The 17,822-nt window shown below is 43.3% G+C and overlaps 1 protein-coding gene across 6 annotated transcripts in view; it reads right to left on the bottom strand.

The window, feature by feature from the left end:
* Positions 1-17,822, bottom strand: part of osbp2b (oxysterol binding protein 2b) — a 44,792-nt gene that overhangs the window by 25,463 nt on the left and 1,507 nt on the right. For 4 of the 6 annotated variants that reach the window (XM_070964507.1, XM_070964508.1, XM_070964505.1 and 1 more), the window contains exon 2: positions 12,409-12,617. In XM_070964507.1, the coding sequence (XP_070820608.1) occupies positions 12,409-12,617 (209 nt within the window). Of the gene's footprint in view, positions 1-1,283; positions 1,689-12,408; positions 12,618-17,822 lie in introns of those variants that run through there. The other 2 variants (XM_070964510.1, XM_070964509.1) reach the window with 2 other exon arrangements.

Below are 17,822 nucleotides of genomic sequence, written 5' to 3'. Positions count from 1 at the left end.
TCATCTCCAACCCAAACCAGCTGAGTGAGTTGTACCAAATGCCAATGTGTGAACTCACATGTATTAAAAGTATCTTAAATCTACATATGAAGCATGTCAAATGTACCCATGTTTCAATTTTCATCATGTCAGACTCACAGGATGCATCTCTTTGCAAGTTCTGCAAGATTTCTGCAACTCCAGTATAAAGTGTTTATACACAAGATCAAAGCAGTTTCTGATTGGAATATTAGCACTAATACATAAAGGATGTTAGTCAGGATTTGGATTCATCACCTTATATTTCCGACTATCGGATCATGCAGAAACCTACCGTGAAAAGTCTTAAAACAACCCGGACTGCGCCACCTTTGTCAAACTCATTTCAGTGAACAAACAGGCAGAGTGAGCAGACACAGAGAGCCCAGGGCTTCAGAGCACAGCTGTTCACCTCAACGCTGTACAACTCAGCCACAGATGAAGTGAGAGAGGTGGAAAGATGGAGGAGGATGAGGCACTGAGGGGAAACATGATAGCTAACACATTTCTTCATTGTTCCTCAAAAGGTAACAACATGATCACACACAGAAGATCGCTGTATAGGATGCTATTAAACTGCCATGAGCAGTAATAGAATATTGATTTGTTCTGTACAAAATCCTTTTCCATTTGGGCGACATGTTATGCAGGCTAGTGCCGCTTGTGAGTGGACAGTACAAAAATGCTATTAATCTGAAATACGTAGTTGCTGCCCTCACCAGCCTACGACATCATATGACAAAAAAAAAAAACTTGTCACACTTGCACTCAGGGACAGCTTCTAGCATCCTGGGACACACAGCGCGTTGCATTTTGCAGCTTCTGATGGTGCAGTGAACTCTTCACACATAATATGCGAACACGGATGCACGTTGCCAACACAACACGTAGGCCTGGCAGGCTCCGACTCATCCATATGCAAATGTGAGGTGGAGCAGGCGCAAAGAAAAGAGAGGAAATGAGCCTGAGCGAGAGCAGCACGGGAGAAGGAGGTGAAAGAGGGAAGGAGACTGCATGCAGCGAGGAGTGCAGGGGAGAGGACAGGCTGCTCTGTTTAGAGCGAGAGGCGCTGCATTGTTGAGGGAGGCTGCAGGAATGAGTGAGCATCCATGGCGACAGATGACAGATGCCAGAGGAGGGAAGATGGACGGAGGAGACATACGATGAGGAGGAGATAGCAGGATGAGGAAGGTTTTGTCGTTGGACAGAGACAGAGAGGAGTGTGACAGCTCCTTTGTTCTAGCTTTAGCCATAGCCGTACTGACCCTGGTTGAGTTTACTCAGGCAGCCCGAGTTGCAGAGGGAGCGGACCGTCCCCAACTCCCAGCAGCTCCGGCCCTTCATCCCACTCTCTGCAGGCCTGATCCCACTCCACGCTCCCTGAGACGCAGCGCTGCCCCGAGCCACTACATAATCCCAGCGAGGGAGGGGGCTGAGGCAGCGACTTTCCCTGTTCAGCATTGCAACGTGCACACACATACATGCCCACTCGCACACGTACATACAGTGCACAGACAGGGGAGCGTCGCAGGCGCTCCCTCTTGTAATTCCTATCTCTTCTCCTGCATCGCTTCCCCTTCTTCCGGAAACGCACTCAGGATACACACATTCACAAAGCTCGGCACATTTACAATTCTCCCCCACATGCTTCTCTCAGTGCAGTGCAGATTGGAGAGGGAGGGAGGGAGGGAGGGAGGGAGGGAGTGAAGCAGAGAGGAGATGGGACTCGGCAGCCAGCAGTCATCTACACGAATAAGACCAGAATGCATTGCTTCCTCTCTGTCCTCCCCCCTCCCGTCCGCTGCTTTCGTAGCTTGACAGAAAAAGTCAACTATTTCAGGAAAGCCAAATGGCAGAGATGGTATTAAGTAAAGACTGTAGTGCTTTAAGACTGACAGCATGAGGAGCGTCTGTATGATGAGACATGCCGGATGGTGAGATTTCAGATTAAGCTACAACATATTAACTCAGAGTGAAGCCACTAGATCAAGGGCGAAAGGTCGAATAAAACATCCTCCAAACAAATGTCCATCTCCTCTCTCCTGATTGATGTGTCCCTCCATCAGAGTATCTTTATAGTGCTGATCACCGGTTGTTGATGGACCACTTCATATTTGACCCCCCCACACACACACAGAGGTCAGCGTCACCGTACCAGCACAGCCAAACTCATACTGTAGTTTGCCTGCAATATCAAGTCTCACTCCCTCCCTCTTCAAAGCAGGTGAAGGTCATCCTTTTAGTATTACTGCCAGTGTACATATCACACTGTACCTTAACTCAAGGTCACCTTCAGCAGCTGAACTATTTCTGCTCCCCTAGAGTTAGCTGTGGGCTTCTGTGAACACCAGTTCAAGGTAATCATTCAATATATCATTTACTGTCAGCAAAATCACATCATAATGTAAAGTAAGACCAAATTCTATTATTGGTATGAGTCAGAACAAACATAATCAAATAATATCAAAATCAGTTACTGAGCTGTCTGTTTTATTACCCCAATCTAAATAAACTCTTGTGTTGAGTTTTCAGTAAATAGTCTGAATCTCATGTACTCAGACTGAGAGTAGTGACAACAACCACAGACTTGTATTGTAAGTACAACCAGCCAATCAGCTTTAGCAGTCCAAAATCTTAATCTGGTTATACTGTTATTAATCCAGACAAACACATACGAAGAAAATGTGACAGTTTTTGATTTTGATTTGTTTAAAACATTTTATTGTTTTAAATAATTTCAGATCCCATCGTTCAGCTCAGATTGCTGTCAGTGATCTTAAGTGTGTCTGAATTGGTTTCTGACCATGGCTGTTATCAAAGAGCATAGCTCTGGTTGTAATTACCTCCAGTAATGAAAAACTTAGCTTTGTAAACGTGGTCTCTGGGGGAAAATTAGAAATCACAATAAATCCATGGCCATCAATACGAGCACACACTCTTTAGGGTGTTATTGATAATAAGCAGCGTCCTTCAGTTGGCCAGGAGACCACTGGATGTGGAAGGCAGCCGCTCTAATCCCAAATCTATTTTTACACTGAAACATCTTACATGTATAAGCAACGCTGTGAATATATATGTGGACCCTGATTTCAAGAAAAGCAAAGGCTGTGACTGCTCCATGATGCAACAGCAATTCCTTCTTTCATGTGTAACAGGAGGCACAAAAACAGCCGTGCAGGTTAGATCAGTCCCTGCCTTGATTGAAGACACTGCTACAGCATCACATGGCGCTCGTCTACTGTAACATCTGTGTTGAAGTGATCCTGTAAAATACCTGATGACAGCAAAAACAGGTAACAGAGCACGGCCGCTGAGGACTGTAAGTGAGGTGAGGGAAGTGCTGACAGGGGTAGACTGTTGGACTGTAAATAAATAACATCCCCTAAATGTCCAGGGGCATGTTGGAGGGGGCGCTGAAGCATGAAACCTCAATTAATTTCATACTTGACCTTCATCATTTCTTTTTGTCGGTACAGTTGAGTTTAACCATGCAAAGAGGACGAGCTCGACTGATGAAAACGGCAGACTTCAGGTGACGTAGCTGCTCATTTCATCAACAGCTTGAACATCTTTTGGGTATCTTTTTAAATTGCTTCGTCTGTTCGTCCTTTTTTATTTATTAATCTCAATGCAAAACTATATAAATGAGTTTAATTATTATCAGTATTATCTCTGGATTAAACAGATAAATTCAGCCACTGTTATGAGTTTGAATCCCCTGTGGTGCTGAACAGCCTGTTAATAGAACGGAAATATATTCTTTAAAAGTTAATATTTGCTCATGCTACAGGATTTGATTTTACATTGTAAACTACTAAATCACATAATTTTTGAGTAACATGCACATAACAATACAGTATACATAGTCAATGCTTTAAGATACCAACACATATATACATACAGTACATGTACTTTATTTTATTTTTATTTATTTATTTATTTATTTATTTATTTATTTATTTATTTATTTATTTATTTATTTATTTATTTATTTATTTTCAGTTTAAAAGTTGAAAAACAAATACTTCACCATCATTTCTAAATACTCCAATTATCTGTTATCTCCATGAGGGGGATGAAGATTAAAAAAAAATGCTCTGGACTGTGGAGAGTAATCTAACTTGCTCCACATGAAATCTCAAAGTTTAGCAGAAATTCAACCCCCCATTTCCATGTTTATTTACTGAAGGAGAAACAGCTGAAGGACAAATCAACTGAAAGACAAACTAAAGAGGGTGTTTAAAGAGCACAAGTTACAGTCTCATTAAGCCAATTACTGCATGAAGATCTGGGAACCCAAACACTCCCGACGGCCTGAACACACAAACAAGCTCATTAAAACCAGTTTGAACAGCTCAGGTCAAGACAACTGTTTCACCATGGGAAAGAGCTCATTTTAAGAGGAAAATTACTTTTTAGAAGTCACATTCTGGGTGTGAGACCATTTAAAACGTTATGATGTGTCAATTCTGGCATCAGTAAACATATAAATGTTATTGATCCATGCCAAATGATGGTATCATGGTGGACACTGTGCTGCCTTCACTGTCACTGAGGCAACAGAAGACAACCTGTAGCACCTAAAAACTAAAACTGCAGTGAAAGACAAGGCTGAAAGTGAGGGCTCCTAATGAACTGACACTCCTCCTGTGGCGATAATAACCTGCTAATCCAAAGGAGGTGGAAGATCTTTAATTAACCACAAATGTAAGACTTAACATTAACTGCTCACTGCATCAGCCTGCACCCTGGTAGTGGAGAAACCATGCATCGACTTGATGATTTAGTGATAACAAGCAGACACAACACTTCATATCAATGCCTCACACAATTACAGCTGACTCTCTATACACTGGGGCAATGAATCATCCAGCCCTGCGTGCACTTAGTCATCACTGACAAATAAACTCAAGTCCAGGTAGCATCTGTGCATGGCAGCTGTTGGTGTTGGCACAGTAGGCACCTCTGTGAGCTGTGCCCTTTAAAATTTTGATGTTTGGGGGGTCTTAAAAAATATCCTTGCATGTGTCTTGAAACATGTGGAAGTAATGGTACTGCAAATACAGATGCTACAAAATGTAATCAGGTATCTACTCCATAGTTGATGAGGTATGATCCTCTATCACCATGTCTAAAAATGTGCCATCATGTCAACATAATGTCCCACATACCATGAACTCCTGAGACACACAGACTCGTCAGAATTGCCTTGATTTCTGCAGGGACTTTTCATGATTCATAAACGTTCAACAGTAACAATTAGAGTAAATAGTACTTTTTATGTACTGAAAAAAGACTACTTAAGTTACAAAAGTATGTGAATCTTGCATTGAACAAGTGATGAATCACCCTTAGGAGCAATAACCTCAACCAAATGTTTCCATGGCTGCTGACCAGAGCGGCAGTATGAACATTTGGTCATTAAAGAATAGTTTCAGCTCAGTAATATTTGTGGGATGTCTTGCATGTACAGTTTAATAGGCTTTAGGTCAGGACTCTCCACTTTCCAAACACTGTAGCAAAGCTGCTGTGGAAGACTTGTTTCTGTGCCAGTGTGAGTCATTATCACATCGTGAGACCTGAAGTCTCGTTAAGATTCAGACCTCAAGCAGATACCTTTATATTTTCCTGTATGGGGTTAGATTAACATTACGTTTCAAAGCATTAAAACTAAGAAGTGGCTGTGTGGAATATCTCCATTTAAGGTAGGAGATAAACTAGCAAACACGTTTAGCTTGCAGACAACAGAATCTGACTCTCCGGTCTAAATGTAAGGATGAGGAGTGTTGACGTGTATTTCTGAAGTGTTGTAGCTGTGGGCCTACACCACAGCCTAAAGAGGTGTTCAAATTAATGAAGATAAGTGTGAAGTATCCTCGTTTTACAATTTGTAGCTTCTTTGCAGCAACATCCATATTAGAAGCACTGTAGTCCTCCACAAGCTTGTTGGTTTTGCTGATATTTAGCTTCGGGTTATTGTAGTTGCACCATGTGATGAGGCTCTCTATCAGTCCTCTGTACTGCTCGGGAAAAATAGTATCTAAGTGAACACAGCATGTTTCTCATTATTTACTTGGCTTCATTCATGTCAATATAATGATGACTTAGATTTCACCAATACACACACTTTAATTAAATTCCTTAAAAGACAGACATGGATGAACTGCGACTTGACTGGTTGGTGGGGGCAAACAACCATGAGGTGGTAATTATAGTTTTTAAGACAACAGAAAAAACACAAACAAGAATTAAATGAAAGTAAATAATGGCATGAAAACAACTGCAAGCACAGAAAAATAAGTAGAAAACATGTTTTCCTTTTCCTCTCTTTCCTGATACTTTTAAAATATTTTCATCTCCAGTTAGTCAACCAGTAAGCCACCAGCCAGACCACAAACAGCATCACGCCGTGCACCTGTAGCTTCTAATATTACACCATACTCATCTGTCATCATGTTTTCTGTATTGAATCAAGAGCCTGGATAAAAGGAATACTTCACTGAAAAAATATACAGTATTCATCTCTCACAACAAAACAATACTCAGCTCACCAAGTCAGACTGCAGTGCTGGGGGAAAATGAGCTGAAGTTGGCAAAAAGAACTACAGTGAAAAAGAGGTGTCGCAACAGAGAAACCCACAAAGAAGATGAAAAAGGAGGAAAATGGAAAATCTGAAGACCGAACCACTGTTGTCCTGGTTGACCGCCATGCACAATGTTTAACTATTTCATATCTCAATGACCTGCATGTGTTAGCACTCTCATGTTCTCATCTTGCTGATAACGCAGAAAAGCTCCAGAATGAGCGACAGAGAGAAAATGTGGCTGTCGGCTGGGACACAATGTGAGCTTACTAATGAATTCAGGTTTCATGCAGCATACAGCAGGTCATTGGACACACTTGAGCCATGCAGAGCAGACAAATCCCAGTACAACAAAGGACAGCAGAAGAATACTGGAATGGAGTGTGCATTATTTAACAATGCAGTGCCTCAACTGCACCGTCCATTGACTACATGGAGTCATGAATAACGGAAATTCTACATCCATTAAAGTGAGCTAACAACGGTCTCATGCCAAAACACCCATGTAAGAGACAAAAGGCAAGACTAATTCAAGCACAATATTCAAACATAATTATCAAGCTTAAACTCCCACACACAAAATCATATGAAGACACACACAGAGTTCATAATCAAGCAGAGAGGAAAACATATTATAATATTCTCTCCCCAGACATGTGGCCCCTCTTTAAAGGGTAATTCCAGTCAGTTGCGACTATTCTCCTAGTTTTGGTCCGATCAACCTGAATTTTGTGAAATACAGCTGAGGGCTGCCAGTGCTCTGATGCCTTCATGTCATACTCTCAAAAAGCACAGGCAGTGTGTGGACCATGACAGTCCAGTATAAACAGGTAAACAACGCCTTTTCCACAACAGATGAGAACAAGAGCTATAACATCAAAGATGGCTTCATCCTCAAAAACTTAAGACGTAGAAATTAAAAACAGCGAAAGACACTCGTGCCAAAATGACAGCTTGCAGGACTTACGTTGCTACCATTAAAAAGTTCTCCTGTGTTTAACATCCAAAAACATTTGAAGTTGAGTATGAAATGCAATGGACGCTTGTTGTTTGCTCTCTCACAGAGAAAAAAAACATCCATCAAAACCTCTCAAACCACTTCTGCAGCGTAAAAGCAGGAAGTGGGTTCTCAAACATGCAGAAACCACAACATATGCGCTGCTTTGTGATTTGACCTCAGCAGAGGACCCAGGAAAGCTGTCTTAGTATGATAAGATAAGTGGAAAGTCTTATCTCTATTATCTCCAGACAGCATCCATTCAGCATACTTTGGCTCAAAAGGCTCAGTTTGCTCTGTGTGGTTTCAAAATAGAATGACAAAAATATATGAAGACAAGGATATAGAGAGACGAGGTGAATATTTAGACAACACACACAATGGAGTTTCAAAGAGCACTTCAGACCAGTGGGAGAGGAAGCGGGTGGCATGAAACTCCAACATCGATGTGTCGGCACAGCCAGCAGCGGTGGGTGGGACGCACAGTTTATGGAGGGAGTTCAGAAAGGTCGAGTCCATTATGAGACAGCCAAGGTTTGATCTCACAGGGACACTTGGCTGTTACATTCACAACACGTTTAAGACAGAAAGGGGAGAAATAAGTTAAATATGGCTGAAAAACATGAGAAATAAAGGAGTCAGAAAAGCACCCAGGGGATGATTTTTGGCAGGTGGACTACTTGGACAGCCACAGTGTTTGCGATCTCTGTGAAGAGCCTGGCTTCATCTGGCAGGGATGTTTGTTATGTTACAAGCCTGAATCTGACTCTGATCTCTTTGTCTCCATCTCCCTTGTCTGAGCCGATCCAGCAAATCAACCTCTGCCGGCACACGCTTTTACATCCAAGACAAACAAGGACAAGCGATTTGATAGACAGAGGCTGCAGAACTAATTGATGAGAATGACAAGCGTACCATCTGTCATTGCATAACACCCTTTCACGGGCTCAGAAAGTAGATAAAACACAACATTTAGATTAATATGGCAGGTGTGAATATTTTCTAGGCTAGAGAGTGACTTCATTTTACATCTCTGACATCAGAAAACATTTGTCACTTAATTAGTACATCATTAAAATCATCCTGAGAGTCATGAATTTACTGATGCATTCATTTTGTGGAAAGGATGCAACTGTTCCAGAGCACATTTCCTGTCTTAATTTACTGCCGTGTCGACTGGTGTAATAAAAGGAACAGAGCTCACACTCAGTCCTACAACCTGAGTGTCCTGCCCTGCCCAGAGGGATCCATCCCCCTCACAAAGGGAAAATGTACGAAAGTAATTCTTCATCAGAGTATTCAGTTCAGTGATGGAAAAAGCCTTTTTACACATACTTATTTGACAATTCTGCAATGTTTTACAGTTTCAAAGAGGAGTTTGTTCTGAATTAGCTCTCATCATTTATGTGTCTACTGTACACAGACTCTGTCTAACAATTGAAATGACTACAAATGAACTACAAGTCAGCCAGTATTCACCAGTATACTGCAATATAGGCTACAACATTTCTACACAGCTGCATCTAATCATCATAACCACATGCACATGTGTGCAACACACACATTCCCGAACATAAATGGAGGAAAAGCTGCATACTTACGGGAGAAAACTGTCCTTTCCCAAAGACTTTGCAGGACAATAGTAATGTTTTAAGCAAAAGAAACGAGCGGCGAAAGCAGAAGGTCATTCCATTCAGGACTAAAACCCAGCTGGATGAAAAGCAGAGTACACAGCTTACTGAGAGAGAGGAGGAGAGGGAGAGAGCGGGAGGGGGTGGGAAAACCAGACAACGACTGAGAGGGTGACTGAGGGGAGAGGAAGAGCGAGCGCTGGAGCGAATGGAGGAGAAAGAGAAAACAAGGAGACAGTCGACACCAAGAGATGAGGAGAGAAAGGAGGAGGGGTGAGAAAAATGACAAATGCAGCTTGTTTAAGGAGGCAGCCATAATTAGTCCTCACACTGTTTCAGGACCACGGACAGAGCACTACCTTTTACTGTAAAGGGCAGAACAGCAGCTGGAATGTGAAATAAGAGAGAAAAATACAGGAGAACCAGAGGAAAACAACACAATCAAGAGGATCATTTAAATATCTGTAGGAAATACAAGTTTACTCACGCACCAGAGTAACCAGAGCCAGCTCAAGTGAAACGTCACGCAAGGACTGTCTGATCGACTTACTGATCAAACGCTGATGCAGATCAATGAACTGTTGTTGGAGAACTCATTAGATGCTCCTCAGCTTGCATGCTGGGCACAGTGGGGTCAGGTGCAGGAGGAGAGCCTCTACTGTGGATCTGCTCCTGCTACCCTCCTGCCTACCTCAGCTGGATCTGTCTGAACTCAGCTAGACCCACAGAAACCACTGACTGGACGACTGCTTCCAGCATCGATGAAGTCAATTTTCCCACTAAATCTTTCCAGCTCTAAAAATTCACCATCTAAGCAGCACATTTTCACTTGTGTTAGATTTAAGTAGGAGCCATGACTGGAACAAGTGATTCAACGGGCTGTGATCCCACTTTCACAAGCAGCGGCAAAAACAAAGCAGTCGAACCCACGGGAGAGGTCATGTGGATGTGAGGGGAAACACTGCCACCTGCTGAAGGTAGAGTTGCAGACTGCCAGCAGAAGCTCGAGAGAGATGTTAGAAATCCAGTCGGAGGCTAAACTAGCACAAGATGCATTCATGGCAGGACAGGCTATTTACAAGAGAAGGCTTACAAACAGAAAAGGCAGCAGATGTGACAGAAGTACTAATGAGACATTCAAGTAAGTGATGTGGGGTTCAGGTCAGTGGTACATAGAAAAGAATCTCATGGCTCACAGACAAATGGAGACCTTTTTAGTTTTGTTTTTTTTTTCAATTCTTCTCAGGCTAAGATTAAAGCACAATCAGAGATGGTCATGAAACAATCAACCATGTCAAGGATCTCAACTTCTCTATTGACACACCTGATGTGGCAGAGGTTTACATTGTGCTCTACTGAGGAAATCGATATGAGCTCTTTGTTCCACTGGCGGGCGGGGGGGCGCAGGTCAATGACTGTAGGCAGCCTGTCACTGATCCATGTTTGTCTAACACCTCAAACAGACAATGAGATCCTCTGCCTGATGGCAAAATTAAATGATAACAGTATATATAGTCATTCACGGTGGCACTGAAGCATTACTCTCAGTAGCAGTTTCTATAGACACTCACACAATGTCCATTTTCTCATATTCTCTTAAATCCTCCTCCCACGGATAGATTAACTGTGAAAGGAAACACGAAAACACAGACCGATTCTTCCTCTAAGCTTTAAAGCAGTTACTGAGTCAAAAGCTTGAACAAAGTACAAACAATTTACTGCTTCATATAATAAACGTCTAATGCACGGCAAGGCAATCATGGCACTAATTCAATAATCACTAGAGATTTAAAGTTTTGCTTTTAAAACAAAGTGTCCAGCAAACAGTTAAAGAGCCTCCAAACAGTGTTAAAATCACAGTGAGCCAAATGTCAGCAGACTCACTGAGCAGCATCTTGCATACACAGAAGCAGGTGTGTGATTTCATGTATTTAATGTCAGCAGTTTGCTCAGAAGAGGGGGATGAAAAGAAGAACCGTTGAGTCAGTGGCTGAAAGGCTGTCTGGCCAAAACCCCTTTGATAACTGCTTCATTTTCATAGCATTAGCTTATAATTGCTTCGTATCATATTTGGTCTAAGAACAGGTTGTGCATCAGGAAAGGTTGCTCCACCTCTGCACTTCAAACACACACAGTACGCTTTTTCTTTTTTCTGGCTAATTCCTGCATTGCTTCACTGGATCGTAGAATAGGTCCAGGAGGGAACAGTGGTGTCAAATTCAACTCTCTGCCCGACAATATGTGAGAAAGAACATCAGATTGTGGTCGGCTGACTGAAGAAGAACATCAGCCCACTGAAGGCGAACTAGACACCAGACCATGCTGCAGACAAACAATCACACAAACGTATATATCAAATACATGGGTTGTTCGAAAGCCTAACCTTTTCCAAACACAAAAATACCTCCATTTCTCTCCTGCTTACTGGAAGTGGCGAGCTAAAAAGCACTCACATTCTCCCCCAGTCTATATTTGGTGATGTGACTTTCAAATAGAGGCCAGAGGAATATATAGCCTATCACAGTCTCTGTAGATCCTGTCTGTAAAGGACTGGGGCTGAGAGGCTTTGGGATGATGCCAGGGTGAAATGGGAAGAAAAACGGTCCTCCCGGGCTTTTCCCACAGCCTTTGACCAGTACCACTTAATGCAACCATACAAGAATATGTCCCCTTGGAAAGGAGAGTGTTTTGTTGTCAGGAGGACGCTGAATGCAAGCCCAGTTTTCACGGCACTATTAGCATACTCCAGTTTGCTTTCCAACTTGACTGAGCAGACGGGGCTGCCCTCTCCTGGCTCAGACCGGGATCTGAATTTCATTAAAGAAGAAAGGCAAGAGCTGAAACACCAGCTGTGCTGAATATGAAACGCCAGGGCACACTGCAAAATCAAATATCTAGGCTAGACTGAGGGCCATGCTGAACATGCTGATACAGTGCTAAACACACCTTAATAACTGAACTAACAAAGTAAATACACACTCTTGTATGTTTACCCAAGACTGTATCGACCCAGCCTTTATTTATCAAGGTTAAATTCTGAAATTCTGACCATTAATGACTTGCATCAGTGCCTCATGGGTGTATTATGCTCTTACAGCTTGTACTTAAGACTATAAAAAGCAGTGCCATGCAGCTTAAACTTTCCACATAAGTAGCTGCTTGCTTCAGCTGCTCTTACCGGACTGATCATTCATCATGCGGATGGCTTTCGCTTTGGCCAACTCCAGTGCTGTGACCCATCTCTGCCGCTCTACTTCTGTGCTAGCCTTTAGGTGGTAAGTGCGGCCACCGCTGCTCAGGACGATGTTGCAGGCGTCCTCTGTGTCGATGTGCGCCGTGGCCAAGTTGATTGTTCCACGACACGTATGGGCCATCTCTGCCTGCGTCCTGCAACAGAGTACCAGGCAGAAAAAGAGACAGACAGTGAGAGAGAGAGAGACAGAGAAGCAGACACAAGACAGAGCTGAAGACACTGGTAAAGGACCTCATTTGTCATCACCTAAAGTACGGCAGGTCAGATAGTACAATTGACATTCATACGGCCAGTAAGCACAAGCAGGGAGGCAAGGAGGGACAGAGGAATGACAGATTATACAAGGATTCACTGAGAGCCAAGCAGCAGTTGAAATATTTGGTTAATTCACTTAACACACATCTTCTCTGAAGCGCACTCATCCATTCATAAAACCTAAATGTGCATTAACATTAAAAAAATGGGACAGTTTGAACTCCTAATTCACTCAGCGTGACCTGCCTGCCCCGCTGTGAGTGTGCTGAATTGTGGGTATTCTGTGTAGCCTCCACTAAGACCAACTGTTGCACGTTCAGTGGGCCACAGTAGTCGAGATAACAAGGCCATTGTCTAGCTCCAAGCTTCTGTCGTGAACAAAACCAAACAATGAATAACGGCGCGAACAATGAGAGAACAGAGTGTGAGAGGTGGCAAAAAAAAAAAAGAGAGAGCGATAGTGAGGGGGAGAGAGCCAAAGCAGCAGAGCAAGAGATTAGGACAAAGAGCAAAGGCAAGAGAGAGTGTTGTACATATACGTACTGTGCAAGCTAAATGTACAGACTGTGCGTTTGCAAAAAAGTCTTCCAATAAAACAATGGCTGCATGGCCTGACGGTGTGCACAACTGCAGCAGAAATGTTAATGCTGGTGTATCTCATCCCAAACAGAAAAAATACTGTAGGATTTATTAAGTAGTCTAATTATGTTATTCTACATCATGACAAGTCTTTCAATAAGGTCCTTGTTAAAATGGATTTACTGCAACAAATAACAGAATGACTGACAGACAGAAAATTCAAGCACAACGCTGTGTTTACAACCAAGTAGTGGAAAGCTGGCTGGCTATCATTCTGTCATGGTTAGACAAGCTAAGCTGCAGGGATGGACCATCATGGCCCTCAGAGAGCTAAGCGTATGCAGGTCTTCACTGCAGCCACAGGCAGCTGATTTTGCTGATTAACACCCTCGACCGGAGAGCAGCGACTAATCAGTGAAATCACATGCCGTGGTGGCTGTTTAAACAAACATATCCTTAACCCTCAGTGTCACATGACTGGCCAGCCATACTCTTGGAAACAGCCACTTTAAAGCATGCAGCCATGCAATCATGTGGATGCGTCTGTATTTGTCTGTGGGTGCAAACGTCCATTCATCCATCCTCAGTGAGCCCTCACTGCCACGAGCAGCTGCCTCTCAGCAGCCCCAAGCTCTACAGCAGCTCCACTTTCAGTCCACACTGACAAGGTGATTGCTGCCTTATTAAGTCAGAGGTTGAAGTATATTTATAAGATCTGCCAGCCAGTTTCCCTCACACTGCTTCTGCTGGCTGAAGTCAAGTCTTGTTATCATGCCAATCCAGAACAAGCGTTTCAGTGTACCGCTCTTCTGCTGGCGCTCTGTGCACATCAGTTGTGCAGACAAGACCGCACTGGGGGCCATGCGAAGCCGTGTGGTAAGCGGGCAGGGATGCTGAACAGCCCAGTTTCCAGCCGAGCCCAGCCGAGCTCAGCTGCAGAGTCCTGGCTGTAAGTGGGTCAACAAAGTGAATGTGCGGCTGATGAGTAAGATGAGATCCCCGCTGATCGCTTCTGCCCTGTGGGGAGGCGAGGCCATGCAAAGGCCATGAAATTACACAGTCAAGGAAACTACAAAAGCTGGGAAAGAGAGATAAGAGCTACAGGGGCATTAAGACACTATAGGGGAGGGGGCGAAGGTGAGTTGGGGCAGCTGAGAGCATGAGAGAGGATCCTGCATGTTGCGCTGAGCCAGGAGAGAATTGCAATGCTTTACCTGTCAGTCCCCTGCGCACACATCCTCATAAAACACAAATCCACCGATCTGGAGCATGTAATGACAGAACAACAACCAGTGAACAACACAGAAGAGATGGCCATAAGCATGAGGAGACAAACACAGACAGGCAGAGGAAATAGGACACAGTACCCAGAGCATAAGAATGTAGCTTTTGTGGCTGGGGGCTGAAATATCACAAGACATGGAGGAAGAGAGCCAGAGAAACGCTGGTGAACGTGTCGTGCTGAAGACAGAAAGGAAACAAAAGACAAGGAAACCAAAGCAATGATACGGCAACATGGATAGCATGACATGACCTGCTGGAAGACTGAAACAATGAAGTGGAGGGAATGCGGTCGGACTCCCTGCTCTCTTTAACGTCACGCTGCTGCTCTCACCTTCGCAGGAAAAAAAAAACAAAACATGAAGACCACCCGGACAGGCAAACACACACAAACAATTATACGCACGCACACACACAGTAGCCTAGTGCTAAGACCAACGAGACCATTAACAAGATGAGATCACAGCCTCCACATTTCTTGCTCCAGCCACTCTGCTGACATGCCAGACTTGCAAACATGGTTCAGGCCAGGCTCTACCTTCAAGCTGGGCCCAAGGTTGGCCAGCTCACCACTCTCACTCCACGCCTCCCTGCACCCAGGAGCTGAGCGTGCCAGCAGCAACAACATAACCTGGCCTCTCCAAAGCAAGACAAATGGTGTCAAACCCCCACTGAGCACTTAAATTGATACTATCTAGTTACCCTCCTACAGCTGAGAAGGAAACGTGGCGGGCCTACTTTACCATGAAAGACAAGGCCAGATTCACTGATATCTAAGCTCCAATAGCACTCAGCGCTTTAATGCCCTGTAATCTTCCCTAAAGCACCAAGCCAGATGTACTTTAAGAGGTGAGCATGTAATGCTGAGAGTATTAAAGCTAGGAGCAAAAGTCAATTAAGAAATTAAAAACGAAAGACGCTCAGTGAGAGAGGGAGAACAAATATCCTCTCGCATGGCAAGAATGGCGCAGCAAGGCTGTTTCTGTGATTTAAAGTAAAAAAGACACAACGCTGATGAGGAATAAAAGACAGCCATCCTTGCAGTGTCAGAGCCAAAAGTGATCAATAACAAGTGCAATGTTGAATCTCTATAAAACTCAGTTTAACAAGGCACAAGTGCTGAGTGTGTCAGTCTGTCCACAGAGTCAAAGCACTGGTATGGTCCTCCTCGGGCCTTTTGGCTTCTCAGCTACAAGTTAGACTACTAAGCCTTTGCTTTGACAACAGCAGGCTTTGGGATTGAAAGTGATCCCTCAGGTTATTGGCTAGACCTCTAATTGGCAGTCAGTCACTATTGATTTAAATATGAACTGAAACAAATATTGAACACTGAAAATCAAACGACTGATCAATGCGTGCTGGTCTAAGTTTGTGTGGTGAGATTGGTTTGAGCTTTAAAGCGCATCCTCCTATGATAGAGTTTATAATCTATTAGGAAATATCCATCCATCAAATCATATTGTACAGACATGGCTAGTCTCACCCATTGCCTGTGGTTTTGCTGAAGGATGCAGAGGTTTTGTCATAGTATACGGCAGGAAATTAATAAAGTCTGAACAGATGTTCGTGTCTGTGTGCCGAGTTTTTTTTTTTTTGTTTGTTTTTATTTGCTTTTTGGGTGGAGTGCTCTGGAAAATCAACATTAGTGTAACAGCGGCAACTTCAGTGCTATTAAAATAGTGAGTGCTGGTATAATAGCGCAACTTAAAACTGGCAAACTTCTCTATGTATGCATCTAATAATTGTAGGACAAGAACAAAAATGCTCTGCAGAAAGTGCACATCTGAGACGCAGCACAATTATCACTTGACATGCAGTGAAGACACTTTAATTAGCATGTTGTCACATTTGTCTGACTATTTCTCTTTTACTACACTCACAATAGAAGTGCAGATAGTCGGCCAGAGAAGGCAGAGACGGAGGCACACAAAGCCTGAAGTCAGACACACACAATGTGGTCTGCCAGGAAGACATCAGTAGAAGGGACAGCTCACGCGCTTCACTGCCTCTGCGCTCAGATGTCGACGGGCTACCTTTACTTCAGGGACAGCAGTCACCTTACAACATAATGGACTATTAATAGAGGGTAAAGGCAACAGGCATCTTCCCTTTCACCACCAGGAGTATGGCTTTGGCTATCAAACCTGTGTGTCAAATAACAGTGGTGACAACAAAAGGCAAACAGGCTGCTTGAGGAAAGGTGGCACTGGACTTCATAGTATGGGATAAAATAAGCTCTAAATGTGTTTTTTCTATCAAATCTATGAATTTATATTTTTGAAGAGTGCATTTATGACTGCTGGAGCTGCGGGGGAGCATTGTGAGTCAAAATGTTGCCTCACAGTCACAGAGGATTCAGTCTTAAACCTCCATACCAAGAGCTCATGCTGCTGAAGAGCCTCTAAATGAGGCAGCGAATCCCTTCCGGCTTCACAGCCGATTTTGTGATCTAACCTCCCAGTAGAAGACGACATTTGAAAAGACAATTATCCAACAGGGATCAGCTTTGTGTCGCAATAATTATTTTATTACTGCAAGCAATAAAGCTTGCATTGACACGTTAGAAGAAGCTAGAAGTTAGAAGGATTTTTTTAATCATATCTGATTTGTGAAGGCATTTAAACTTCACAGTCACAGCTCCGGCTAATAGTACTGTAAGCAGAGGAAGGTTAACTCCAGTGGGTGCGTCTTCTGATGTGAAGCATTTAATTAGGAAAACTGGGTCAGACCGGGTGCACAACTGTTGCAACAAATACTCAATCTTTCCTTTTATGTGGTTCAAGCATATACACTCGTAGTTCAGGGCTTACGTGTGTGGCATCATTAATTTCTTCATACCCATCCCGTAGCACAAAAGGTCTAAATGCTGCGTCTGTTCATGAATTTATAATCTGGGCCATACAGACACTTTGGCAATCAATATTAAGTTTAAATAGCTAAGTCTGATTATTGCACCAAGGGCAGTGTGACCTAGAAGACGATACAGCAGAGTTTGTTGACAAAAGCACTCGAGTGATTGCAAGCCAGCTGGTCAGACATGCAAGAACCAAGCAATAAAAACAATGAAAACTATCAAGCTCTTGTGTGACAACGTGATCACAATGGTCTCAGAGGTCCACTTTTGCAGAGCTCTTTACCACATCTCACTGTCTTAATCAGCAAATGAAGCTGGCTCAGGTGAAAGCTCTGACAGTGCCAGACACTGGAGGTCAGAGTTAAGACCA

Source organism: Chaetodon trifascialis, chromosome 6, assembly GCF_039877785.1.
Source record: "Chaetodon trifascialis isolate fChaTrf1 chromosome 6, fChaTrf1.hap1, whole genome shotgun sequence".
Lineage (NCBI taxonomy): Eukaryota > Metazoa > Chordata > Actinopteri > Chaetodontiformes > Chaetodontidae > Chaetodon > Chaetodon trifascialis.
The sequence above is the reverse complement of the archived record's forward strand: the minus strand, read 5'-3'. Positions and strand labels throughout refer to the sequence as shown.